General features: G+C 37.4%; 2 protein-coding genes across 4 annotated transcripts in view; both read right to left on the bottom strand.

Annotated features, from left to right (window-relative positions):
- Positions 1-163: 163 nt before the first annotated feature.
- Positions 164-2,482, bottom strand: LOC123868370 (ATP synthase subunit d, mitochondrial). Its single transcript, XM_045910860.1, has 3 exons — positions 2,270-2,482; positions 1,091-1,309; positions 164-500 (listed from the first exon to the last, which is right to left on the bottom strand). Exons 1-3 carry the CDS (start codon positions 2,386-2,388, stop codon positions 314-316), a joined length of 525 nt encoding a protein of 174 aa, XP_045766816.1. The 5' UTR covers positions 2,389-2,482; the 3' UTR covers positions 164-313.
- Positions 2,483-5,769: 3,287 nt separating this feature from the next.
- LOC123868126 (protein trapped in endoderm-1) overlaps positions 5,770-13,940 on the bottom strand; it is a 31,307-nt gene continuing 23,136 nt past the window's right edge. For 2 of the 3 annotated variants that reach the window (XM_045910499.1, XM_045910500.1), the window contains 3 exons: positions 10,891-10,993; positions 7,235-7,449; positions 5,770-6,422 (listed from right to left, as the gene is read on the bottom strand). In XM_045910499.1, coding sequence (XP_045766455.1) covers positions 6,041-6,422; positions 7,235-7,449; positions 10,891-10,993 — 700 coding nt within the window. In that variant the 3' untranslated portion in view covers positions 5,770-6,040. The remainder of the gene's footprint in view (positions 6,423-7,234; positions 7,450-10,890; positions 10,994-13,940) is intronic. The other variant, XM_045910501.1, reaches the window with a different exon arrangement.

Below are 13,940 nucleotides of genomic sequence, written 5' to 3'. Positions count from 1 at the left end.
AAGTCTGGTGCTATTTTACTTTATCCTGTTATATCTGAATTTATTGTCATTACTGGCAGTCTATGGCGTCTTACTTGATATCTGTTAATCAACTTGTTCTACCTATAATTCCTTTACATTGAGGCGTAGAATGTGGGCTTTTTGATGTAGAAAAACAACACAATCTGGAAACATTTCGCTTTATTTCTACATAAATTATACAGAGCAGATTAAAAGTATCGCAAATTGTATCATAACATGACATAACTTCGTTGATGAAATGAAGCTATCATTTTTGTATCTAATTTCATTTATTTTTCATATAATCACTGTTTTAATGTCCGGAAGCGTGTTGTCTGTCCGGGTCCACGTAGCCCAGCTGTTCCTCTGCATTGTGAGGCCAGAATGTGGGTTTGTTGATGGGGTCGATGGCCATATCGGGATGCGCATCGCGGAAGTCCTCCATGGTCATTTGATCGTATGGCAGTGTTGCTTTGGTCTCTTCGATTTCTTTTTGGTACCTAATAAATTGATGGTAAAGTTTAAATTAGGTGTTTAGATAGAATGAGAGGCATAAGAGTTATATATTATTGTTGTTAGCCCGAACTGTCCCAATGCTGGTCAAAGGCCTCCCTTTCTTCCTTCCTGTTTCTGTCTAAGGATATAGATATACCCCTTTCAACCTACATGAAGAGTTACATACATTCTTGTTATATTACAACCTATATAAGTTGTAATATAACTAGATAGAAAATGGTAAGATTGAAAGCACATCATATGATTAAAATGTAGCTACAGCTTTTATTTTTAACTGACTTCCAAAAAAGGTGGTTTAGAGTTCTCATTTTTCATCACACTAAAGTTTGTGTGTGTGCGTGTGTGTGTGCGTGCGGCGTGCGTGCGTGCGTGCGTGTGTGTGCGTGCGTGCGTGCGTGTGTGTGTGTGTTTGTTACTCCTTCACGGAAAAACTACTAGACAGCTAGGAAAAACTGCTAGGCTACTTTTTATCCCGGAAAATCAAAGAGTTCCCATGGGACTTCCCTCCAGAAAATCTAAATCCACGCGGGCCAAGTTGCGGGCATTGGCTAGTATTTAAATAAACAATCCTTACTTAGCAATATTAGCATTGGAATCCTGAATGAAAACATCAATCGCCTTCTTGATCTCGACCCACTGCGCGTCCACCTTGGCAGTCAATGTATCAGCAGGGTATGGCACTTTCAGGGCTTCATATTGCTTCTGGAAGTTGTCCACCATACCAGCAACAGGGACAACCCTCTTGTAGAGTGCCCAGTCAATCTTGGGTGGCTCGGCAGGGTTGGCAAGAACCCTATCACAGAGATGGAAAAGAATAAATTTTTATTCAAATAAACTTTTACAAGCGCTTTTCAACCGTCAAAATAATTTACCACAGTTAGATAGACATTATGTTAGTGATAGCACCAAAAAAAGTTTTGATAGTTTTGCTTTATTGTCAACCACCTGACCACCCAAGCTCTTTGAGAATGAGCAGGGTTTTGGCCAAGTGAGGATTGACAGACTTAGCACACCATTGAGAACATCATGGATCACTTAACATCAGGTGACCCAGCTGCTCAATTACTCGCTATTTTATTATAAAAAAATACTCTCAGGCATGCAGGTTTCCTCACAATGTTTGCCTTTGCCATTAAAGCAAGTGATATTTAATTGCTTAAAATGCACATAACTCTGAAAAGTTGGAGGTGCATGACCAGTATCAAACCCCCATTCTCCCAAGTAGGAGACGGACATCTTAACCACTAGGGCCTAGGCTATCACGGCTGTACAGCCCCAGCTTTGCTCAGGTGTAATTTCTGCAGATTTTTTTAGTGGGGGTCTACATAATAAAACACATTTGTGAAAAAAATTAAGTTTCTAATTTACACATAGCAGTTTGTATGCATAGGAATGTGTTCTAAAGTTCAAAAAGAACCTCCACACATCCTTTACATCTTATACAGCAGAACGCTAGATAGCCTTATTATTGAAGCCAATTTTTTGCGATGAGACAAGCAGTTTGTAATAGGGCCGTAGCCCTGCAGTTCTAGAGAATCAAAACAAAATTTTACCTTGTATAAAAATAATTTTTGATAACGATGCTGAAGTATTACTAAGTAAATCTTTGGTTGAGTAAATTTTTTCTGAAATATAGGTACCTATAGTGTGCAAATTATCAAGATTAACTTGAAAAAGTATATTTTGCTTTTTTAAAAAATACTGTGCAGAAAAATCGATGTTAAAATTATGTAACAACCATGTAAAAACTAACCTTCGAAGGTAACCATCGGACTTGACTTTGAAAGCGAGAAGGTTGCCTTTCTGGTGGGGCGGAACCCTTTCGGCCAAAGCGGCCCAGTTTACGGAGCTCTGAGCGATCCTTTTCGACATTTTTTGCTATTTTTTACCGGAATTTAGAGAACCCTCTTTGCTGACAAGTTCAAGTAACCATAGACAATTTTTGACAGCACCAGATGTTGGTGTTGTCAAGCTAAAAATTATTAGACCATAGAATAGAGCATTTATATCTGTGATTTGCATGTAGCATATTATGTAATGAACGCTCTACACGGTTTAACTTAAGGGGCTTGAGACGTGTCTGCCCGCGAAATTCAAATTTAATTTGGTTTTTCGCAATTTATGAGAATTAGTCGATACTATAGCTAATTTCTTAAACTGGCCCCTTTCAAGTAAAGATTTTTATATAAACTTGTGAGGATGATACTGCCATTAGCGCAATTTAAGTGCTATAAGCCGACTTTGTCGAATTAGTTCACAAGTCAAAACGCATCCAACTTAATAATAAAAAAAAACCTTTATTTCGACCTTATATAATAGAATAGTACAGTCAGCAACAGAGCTAGGTAACAAACCCGCCAGTATAACAAGCGACTATGAGCGCGTGCAAACCTAGTTTCGTTGCTGACTGTACTAACTCCAACTCAGATAAGTAATAGTTTATTTTAAAGATATACGTTTCACTGAGACGGTTCAGGAGGACACGGGTTGTGGGAAAGTTACCCTCTTGCAACTCGTTTCCTAATATATTATTTGCATATTATCTACCCCCTGACCGTTCTGTCCAGTCAAGCAGTTTGCGGTTTGATATAAGTACCTAGATATATTTTATGTAGACTTTTCAATGTACTTTCTAGTTTTTTTTCTTTCCCCTCTCCCCTCCAATTGGAGGCGTAAAGCCAGGAGTGGGTACAACAATAGTGCAACGGGTGGGGTTTGAACCGCCGACCTTTTCGGAATTCAGTCCGCTCCTCAACCGATGAGCTATCAAGGTAGTATAGTTGGTATAAAAGGGTGCTAATGCATTTATGATCGCAAAGTAAGCATGCCAGATCAACGTTGGATCAACGCTGAATTGCGTCACTGAAATAAAACACAATTTACGTAAATAATTATACATTTAATTAAACTTTGGTATGTTTTGATCGAAAGAAAAATAGTGATGATCAAATAATAATATAAATTATTCGTATTTAGGTGATAAGAATCGGAGAAATATTATGATATTGTTTGTTAAATATTATATTATTATTCTAATTGACTTTTAATATCAGTCTTGGTGTCAACTAAACTAAGTACTTATTACATTATTACATGTAAATTGTTACGGCTATAAAAAAGCTTACGTCGACTAATTAGGTATGTAAGTATAGCCATATCAATCTATACTTATAATGGAATTCACACAGTATTGTGAATGTCTCACATGATAGTTTAAACGCTAGAATACTATCTACATTATTTTTATAATAATCGTACAACATTATATTTATAACAAACGTTACAAAATTGGTTTACTGGTTTACAATAAGTATTCAAATTCTCTGCTCTATCATTCAAGTACCCGTGTCCCAACGACACGACAGAGACAACGTTCTAAAAACCCGTTATCTCTTTCTATACGATATGCAGTATTTTCTGCTGGGTACTGTACTAAGTATTCAATAAACACAATAATAATTATTAATATCAATACTTAATTGTGTCATTATTGTTATTATAATTGATAATATCAACTAAATAAGCATACGGAATGTTTTGAGGAGAGAAATCATCGAAGATTAAACAAGAACTAAGTATTTTTTATAGATAAAATAATAAAACTAACAAGTGAAATAATCACCAATATTGTAACTGCTGATTATTTTACTTACTTTTTTTGTTATTTTGTACTTAATTAAATATATGTAAAAAAATATACTCTTAGGTTCTGTATCGTCTTTGGTGGTCTCAGGGTTGATCACTCAAGCCACAAATACCTAAAGGTCAAAGTCGTTAATAATATCATTGCTATCGTATAATATACATAAATAACGACTTCGCTATTTTTAATGAATAAACTGTTGATAATGCTTTTACGATACTGTTGCACAATAAAGTTACGACAAGAGGATTTAATAACACAAGGACAGTAAATCTGTCTAATTTTTTCTCAGCAGTTTTAAGACAATGCAAAAGAAAAGTGTATAGGTAGGTAGGTATATTAATTAGTTCCAAATATATATATTGGTACCTATTGATTCTGATGTCAACTAAATTTTAGAGTATTAATGTAGGCTTAGTAGGAAAGATTCATTTTCCACCCTCATGTGGCTTCCATTTTTTTTTTTGAGGTTCCGAACTCTAAAAATCATCATAATATTACTTATTTTCAGAAATAATAGTAAGTATCTATCCATATATTATTGAGATTTCTATGTATATCACTAACACTATAAAATAAATTACTTTGGTCATGTACTAATTAACGATTAAGTAATTAAGTATATAATAAGTTTTTATGCTGGATCTCCACGCAGATACATGTTTGACGATCAAGTTTTGAAGACTGGGGAGATATTCGAATTTGATTCAACGAACTTTAAAACATGCAAGCATGTTCCAACGTCTACACATTGGAACATGCTTGCATGTTTTAAAGTTCGCATTATATTATTCTAGTAGAAATTATATGTACAATATTGACTTATTAATAATTTTTATTTACAAGAGAACTTAAAGGAAATAGGACCACTTTTCACATAAGTATTTACGCTCTTAATATGTAGTTACAGTTAAGATGGGTCATTCTACTTGCTCTATCGCGCATACAGTATTAATTATTTATTGGTGCATGAAAAGACCTATTCGTGTTTGACCGCTTAACTGTGAATAAACACATGGTAAATGACTATGCACATGATTTATCATAAATTAAAGTGATAGAATAGGTGTACGGCTTGACTGAGATGGCTCGTGGGGAAGGGACCCATCTACCTGCCTTTCATGGTTCCAAGTCAACGGGAAGTAGGTACCTTATAGGTTTTCTTGAAGATACGGCGGACGGACGGACGGACAGACAGACAGGCAACAAAGTGATCCTATGAGGGTTCCGTTTTTCCTTTTGAGGTAAGGAACCCTAAAAACAGCGATGACGTTGAATTTCTGGATTTTTACGTCAACTGTCATTCTCCCGCCACCCGCGCCCTACTTCACGAGCCGTCTCAGTGAAACCGATAAAATAGAATAGTGGTAACTTTGTAACTTTTACACAATAAACAAACTAAATGAAGCCATAATAGTCATTTGCCAGCACAGCAATATTTTTTAACCCCCGACCCAAAAATAAGGTGTTATAAGTTTGACGTGTGTATCTGTGTATCTGTCTGTGGCATCGTAGCTTCCAAAATAAATGAACTGATTTTAATTTAGTTTTTTTTTTTTTTGAAAGGTGGTTTGATCGAGTGTTCTTAGCAATAATCCATGAAAATCGGTTCAGCCGTTTGAAAGTTATCAGCTCTTTTCTAGTTACTGTAACCTTCACTTGTCGGGGGTGTTATAGATTTTTAATTTACACTTGTTATATGTTTAAATCACAAATACGCTACTATCTACGTTCAATTGTTATTTTTTTTAGTATCAACTAAATAATCGACACAATTTTCAGAGAGTTCCATTTATAACGAGATCGATTCAAAATTCAACAATAATTATAATGGTCCTTATACACTTTGCGACTTGGTATCAACAAGTAATTACAGCAAGCCTATAAATTAGTTGGCTTTTCTTTCAAATTATTCCGTTTATTATCAACGTAATGTGGAGAATTTGATGAATGCCCCACAGTCCTACTTCCCCACGTAGTTCTTCGAGCGACGGGGTTATTTTTGCAAAACTTCAAAAGGTTGCCATACGCCGCTCTATATTGTCTATTGGTTGCTGCGTATATTATGGGGTTGATCACACTAGAGGCCCAGGCCAATATTGACGCGATTATATGCAGCCAAGGATATGTGATGCCGTCATCAGAGACGTTCATAATCATGAGAGGGAGGAAACAAGCGAGGAAACACAGGAATATTGTTAGCATTAACGTTGTGAGGCGGGAATCTTCTTCCTTTTCTTTGGCTGTTTGTCCACTGAGTTTGCTGTGGAAAAAGAGAAAAGTTATTAAAATTACTAATACATAAATTTAAAATTAAACACAAACGCATGATTGTTAATCTAACGAAAACTACAGTGAAAAACTAAACTTCAAATTCAGCGAAGAACTAAAAAGATACAGGTAATAATATTAACGCGAGCGTAACGAATATCAAATTTTTTCGTAAACGGGTATTTGTCATTGATGTATGAAAGAATTAAACCGAATAAAAAGCGTTAGTGAGAGCGCAGTGAGCGCTAAGTTTAATGTTAATTTAACAGAACAGAAGTTCATAAACTTATGAAAGATACTTGAAATGCAATCCATACTTCCATACTAATATTATAAATGCGCTTTTCACAGTCCATCAGCTTAACCGATTTTAATGTTTGGTAAAAGCTTGCATTCCGGGGGCAGCTAAAGACCCTACTTTTTATCCCGTAAAATCATAGTTTCGGCCGGATTTTTGAAAAACGTTACTGACTTGGGTCAACATTCATTACCCAGAGCAAACAGGTTTTTTATAATAAAATAGCAAGCAAACGAGCAGGCGGGTCACCTGATGTTAAGTGGTTACCACCGCCCATGAACATTTGCAGCACCAGAAGTGCCGACTACCGCCGATGCGTTGCCGGCCTTTCAGGAACTTGTTGGTCCTCCCCTTGAATAACCCCATGTTGTTATCTAGTGGGAACACCGCCGATGGGAGTTGATTTCACAGTTTGCATGTGCGTGGATTATATGGTTTATATGCGCTGTCGTAATAAGGCTATATTCCCCTTACTAATAGTACAAATAGCAGGCTCGATATCTCACCCACATACACACCTGCGACCTTCAAGCTTCCTCTTGCTCTCTCTGACGCGCCAGTAGATGCAGGAGTAGGACACGATGATCACGACGCAGGGCAGCGCGAAACCGAACACGAATAGATACTTCTTGGGGCTTTTCCCGTCTTTGGGGAGGATCGTGCACGAAAACGTGTCCGGGTCTAGACCTAGTTGGCCCCAGATGCCGAGGAGAGGTGGTACCTGCCAAAAAAATTCTATATTAAATTGTAGATACTGATCTATAATTCTATCTAAGTATTGCTTGGTAAAAGCGACAGAAGTGAAGACTATCTTATATAGTATATGAAATCTTGTAATATTTCGCTTACTCATATGATACAGCCAATAAAGTGCGTTTCATAGCAGTTTTAGTTCATTTTTATTTCGCACTAGCCGATGCCCGCGACTTCGTCCGCGTGGATTTAGGTTTTTCAAAATCCCGTGGGAACTCTTTGATTTTCCGGGATAAATGCCTATGTGCTAATCCAGAATATTATCTATCTCCATTCTAAATTTCAGCCAAATCCGTTCAGTAGTTTCTGCGTAAAGAAGTAACAAACATACACACACACACACACATACAAACTTTCGCCTTTATAATATTAAGTGTGAAGTAATTGCATCTCATTCTCAACCGTCCGTGTAGAAGTTTCGCTTTGATAAAAGTAAATTCATCAGTGCCTGCCAGTGACGTGTCGAAGACTCGGTGTTTTGTAAGAAGTCCCTTACAGTACCTACCGTAGATCTTTTCCTCTACGCATCCGTGTATTTTTGCGTAGGTAAGCTGCAAACTGCTCAAGCTTACCTGCCTAAAAATATTTTGTGCCTAAACAATGAAAGTTCTAAGTTCGATTTATTTTGATAGGCCGCGATTACACCTGTAAATTTTACTCTTGTATGCAGCTTAGCTGATTAACTTACGACTTTACTAAACAATTTTATAAGTAGGTATTTACATTTATTTACATTAGCTTTGTTGTCAATTAATTACGTAAGCTACTTACGTGAGTAAAACTTACAGGTGTAATCGGGGCCTAAGATTTAGATCAAACGCAATCTTATATGCTATACCTATGTATAGAGTTTCTATGCTAATCAGTCTATTCCTAGATACATATTATTTAAAACCTGCAAAGCAACGAGGCATCTGCAAATTAGTGAAGTAACATAATCAAAAACCACAAAAATAGCCTGACCTCACGCGTTGAATAGTATCAATATGTACCAGTGTTAAAGGCTTGGGCAGTCAAAACGCGAGACGGAAACACCCCAACGCGGCTCCTGGAATTTGTAGGGAAAAGCAGCAGGGTTGGCATTGTTTACCTAAACTTATTTTAACCCTGCTGTGCAGTGGGTGATTTATCGATCTATTTGGTTGCGATAAGTTCTTCAATCTTTCTCTTTCCCCGCAGTAGATAAGTATAGTGCGTGTAAAACAATTAGTAGGTCAAGCAGAAGTTGCAACATGGTGGTTTTCGCTCAAAAGCCATAAGGCCGAGATCTATAGAGTGAAGACTTTGCTCAGACTGAAGACACTGTTAAATGAGACAGCGTTATACCGCTGGCATAAATCTGTCTCATTTTAACTGAAACTTAAGTCTAATCAAAGTCAAAGTGTGCTTTATAGATTTCAACCTGAATACTACGCGTTCAGTATAACTGCCATCTACAGCCATCGCGCGTCGCTTCGTGTTTGTCAAGGCCTATTTAACTAGCAATGATAATCCTAATAGCTATAGTTAGATAGACATAGTTAAAAACTATAATAGGTTATGTGGAATGTGGATTAGGCGCGGGCGTTGAATGAGCAGCGTTTAACAATTACCACGGCACCAATTTAAATTACCAATTATGGAGACCATTCAACAATCAACATGGTTCGGCCTTATGTAATACCACCATTGATGTAGGAGGCTATTTATTTACTTACAATGATTTAATAGTATGGGAGAGATACTATTTGGATATGCTCATATTCATATCCGTTCAACTCCAAACCGATATTACATACCTAAAATCATAACCCTTCCTTTCGGCTTTGCCGTAGTCGGGTAAAAATAAACGCAAAGGTAAGGTAACTTTGCATATATTTGTTACCAGAACAAACTTGCTCTTTTATCGCAAGCGAAGCGAGCGGGAAACTTTTCGCTGTCACAGAATAAATACTAACAAAATACGTCACTATTACTAATGGAAGTTGTAATTACGGTCGTCCGTTCGTCAATGAGGGCACCGTAATACGGATGTACAGCGCATGCGCGGTAATTCGGGACAATTAAACAAGTAACGCGGGGAAGTGCAATGAACTAATTCCATTTACGTTAATAGCGCACACGCATAATCTTTACGTTCAATCATTCATTCAGTGTGAGGGTGTATTGTGCTATATGCTATATATAATATGTATGTATATCTTTGTTTGTATCAACCAGGCAATGGCGACAAAATTCGCAGGCAATATTATGTAGAGTGACTGAATTCAAAAACCCGGGTGAATGCGAGTCGGGTGGGTGAAGTGTTCCGTCCATCGTACAAGAAACAACACTTTTTTTATTTAAATGGCGGTCGTTATAAATTTTTATTATTTGTTTGTTATATAGTGGCAATAGAACTTTATAATCTGTGAAAATTTCAACTCTCTACCTATTACGGTTCATGAGATGCAGCCCTTTAACAGACGACGGACGGACAGCGGAGGCTTAGTAATAGGGTCCCGTCGGGTATGGAACCCTAAAAATTAGTTTTATGACAATTAATAACCAAAAAAAAAATTTTTGCATTTAGGACTCATAAAATAAACAGCGAAGAATCATCGGTTTATATGTTTTTAACCGACCTCCAAAAAAGGAGGAGGTTCTCAATTCGTCGGAATCTTTTTTTTTTTTTTTTTATGTATGTTCCCCGATTACTCAAAGACCCCTGGACCGATTTGGAAAATTTTTTTTTTGTTTGAAAGGGTACCATACTGTGCAGGTGGTCCCATATAAATTTGGTGAAGATCTGATGAATATCTTCGGAGATGGAGAACAGAACTCCTCAATGGATAAGAGCAAATTGCTCGCGATCAGTGTAATAGCTTAGTAAACAGTAGGGTTTTAACTGGGCATAGCATATTATAGTACAGTGGGGCCACTAAAAAGTGTGAAATAAAAAATTTTCAAAAGAAAAATAAAACCGACTTCAAAAACCACAAACACTAAAAAGTACAAAATAATTTTTGTTTAGCTACACGTGTAATGTACCTAGGTATGAAGTCGGGCGAGCTTCACTCTTGGATTTCTAATTTTGTTTTAATATGCTCGTTCGACTTCATACCTAGGTACATTACACGTGTAGCTAAACAAAAATTATTTTGTACTTTTTAGTGTTTGTGGTTTTTGAAGTCGGATTTATTTTTCGTTTTACGGGTACAGGTCACCGTGCATCCCAAGGATGGGCTACTACGGATAGGATACTTTTTACAAAAGTTCCCACGGGATTTTTAAAAACCCCTTAATCCACGTGGGCAAAGCCACGGGCGTCAAAATAAATAATCTTTTAGATTAGAACTCGACAGTGGATAACAAGATAACAAAGAGAATAGAAGTAAACGCGATTTCTCTTGTGAAGGTCTTAGAAGGACTATAATAGACGGATACTCACCATCAAGCCAAAAGAGACGAGCCAGATGAGCAGCAGCTGTATCCAGATCTTGGTGGTGGTGTAGATTTGCGAGTACATGTCGTAGTACGCTATCAACGTGTATCTGAAACAAGTGTAAATTAAAAAAATTTAACACCCCCGGGGAGTAGGTACCCTATAGGTTTTCTTGACAGACACGTCAGACGGACAGACAGACAACAAAGCAATCCTATATGGGTTCTGTTTTTCCTTTTGAGGTAGGTAGGGATAACGGAACCCTAAAAATTAGATAATTTAGAATAATGATTCAAAATAATCGTTTGACGAGCAATAACGGTAACGGCTTCTTGCAAGGCGTACAAAACGTTAAAACTAATTGCTCTTACCGTGTCTTTATGATCCTTCCTTACATGCTGAGAGTCTAAAGCGATTAAATAATAATATACGTACTGTACTTCAGGTTATTATTTCTGTGTGAGCTGTTAGAAGTGTAAGCCACTATAATATTTATGGTTCAATCCAAACGTTCGTTGAAAAATAATAAAACGGAACGAATGTCTAACATAACCCGCATGAATAAAAAACTTCTAATTGAGGCCTAAAATCACTTGCCTACAAGTGTGAATTAAAAATTTATAACACCCCCGATAAGTGAAGGTTACAGTAACTAGAAAAGAGCTGATAACTTTCAAACGGCTGAACCGATTTTCTTGAACACTCTCGATCAAGCCACCTTTCAAACAAAGAAATCTAAAATAAAATCGGTTCATTAGTTTAGGAGCTACGATGCCACAGACAGGTACACAGATACACACGTCAAACTTATAACACATCTCTTTTAGGTCGGGGGTTAAAAATAGAGATGTTTAAAGGGTCATAAGTATCTAACTTTTTTTAAATAAATAACAGAAGGACTAATCCTTCCGTTTGGATATTTCTTCTCTAACTTCGATCGTAATATATATAGGACATAATCCTTGAATTTATTGTTGTGTGAACGAAAGTACGGACCCTATCGGCCAGCCCTCCCAATAACCGATAACGTTTCAATAACAAACCGAAAGCAACGAATCAAGCCCTAAAGTGGCTGTTATCACCCGCTTAAAAAGCACTCAGCTCTCACCGTGAGAAACAAATGTTTGTTGAAGGATTAGATAAGCTAAGCTGTACAAGCTATATAGTCCCCTGATTACATATTACACGATTTGCTCGGGGAAAACTGGATTGTACAGATTTGGTACTAATTTTATGCGCTTTATATTGTTAACCCCCGACCCAAAAAGAGGGGTGTTATAAGTTTGACGTGTGTATCTGTGTATCTGTCTGTGGCATCGTAGCGCCTAAACGAATGAACCGATTTTAATTTAGTTTTTTTTGTTTGAAAGGTGGCTTGATCGAGAGTGTTCTTAGCTATCATCCAAGAAAATCGGTTCAGCCGTTTGAAAGTTATCAGCTCTTTTCTAGTTACTGTCACCTTCACTTGTCGGGGGTGTTATAAATTTTTAATTTACACTTGTTTGGAATATAATTTCATAAAAATTATAGGCAAAGCAAGGGGTAATAGTTCAATATCGGACACATACGTACCTCTTATTTTTCGGAGTTATACCTATGCGTTTCACCGGTGAAGAAAAACAAACAAGGAAACCCATATGGTCTCTGCGACAATTTTGTTTAAGTATCCCGTGGGAACCCCTTGATTTTCCGGGATAAAAAGTAGGTAACCCTATAGCCAGAGATGGCTTTCATCCCGGAGATGGCTCCGAGATGAAAGCCATCTCTGGACCTACTCAATTTCATCAAACTCGGTTAATCGGAGGGTGTCGTGAAAAGGGCAGACAGATAGATTATGAAGAAGTACACTTTCGCATTTATAATATTAGCACATGAGTAGATCCTACTCTGTGATATTAGTATGGATGTTTTTTTTACTTCAACTTACAAAGTGTGGCTGTAAAGGTTGATGAAATCACCCACACTTAGCACATCCTCGTTTGAACGCCGGGCGCCGGGCGGAAAGCGATGCACAAAATAAAGCAACGCATCTTGCAAGGGTCTCCGTGCTTCACGACTCTCCATAAAGAGTCTTTGTGCTTCGGTAACTGACCCGGCCTCATGAATAGCCTTATTTTTACGGCTAATAGGGCGTGGTGGAACTTTGTGAGAGATGCGATGTCGGCTGATGGCTATTGAAAGTCTAGATTAAAATCACTACCCATGTTATAAATGCGAAAGTGTATTCATTTGTTGGTTTGTAGGTTGGTTAGTTTGTCCCCAATCACGCCGCAATAGAGCAACGGATCGGCGTAATTTTTGGGTTCCGTTTGTTCACTTTTCACACTTTTCACGATCACTTTGTTGTCTGTCTGTTGTGTCTGTCAAGAAACCTATAGGGTAGGTGCTTTCTGTTGACCTAGAATCATGAAATTTGGCAGGTTGAGTAGTTACGAGCGGACACACATACATACAGGTCAAACACATAACTCTCGTTTGGGTTTCGCCGCAGTCGGGTAAAAAATGTAGAGCGCAATAACGCTTGATGCGTAGGAGTATATTATGTGAAGCATTGGCGGCACGCAAATAAAACCTAGATGAAAGTTAGTTAATGAGTCAGTGACACAGTTGTTAGATTTATAGCGCATGAAAACCATTGATTTAACTGTTAAACGCGATCTAACAGAGAAAACTATATTAAACCAGTCAAGTGTGAGTTGGACTCGCACGCGAAGGGTTCCGTACAATCGTTCAAGATATATAAAACCTTAATATTATGTACTTTTCAAATGTTTAATTTGCATGGCGGCCATTTTGAAATATTTATTATTTGTTGCTATAGCGGCAATAGAAATACACACTGAAAATTTCAACTTTCTACCTATTACAGTTCATGAGATACAGCCCGTTGAAAGACAGACGGACGGACAGCGGAGGCTTAGTAATAGCACATAGGGTCCCATTGGTACGCTCCTGATACGGAACCCTGATCACCGATACGTTGATCTATCAGGCGTAACATCATTGCCTCTATAACTCTACTTTCTGGAAAGTACTAATAGGTATAAATATAAGAA

The sequence above is a fragment of the Maniola jurtina genome, chromosome 9 (assembly GCF_905333055.1).
Source record: "Maniola jurtina chromosome 9, ilManJurt1.1, whole genome shotgun sequence".
NCBI classification, from domain to species: Eukaryota; Metazoa; Arthropoda; class Insecta; order Lepidoptera; family Nymphalidae; genus Maniola; species Maniola jurtina.
Note: the sequence above shows the minus strand (reverse complement) of the source record. Positions and strands in the feature narration are given on the sequence as shown.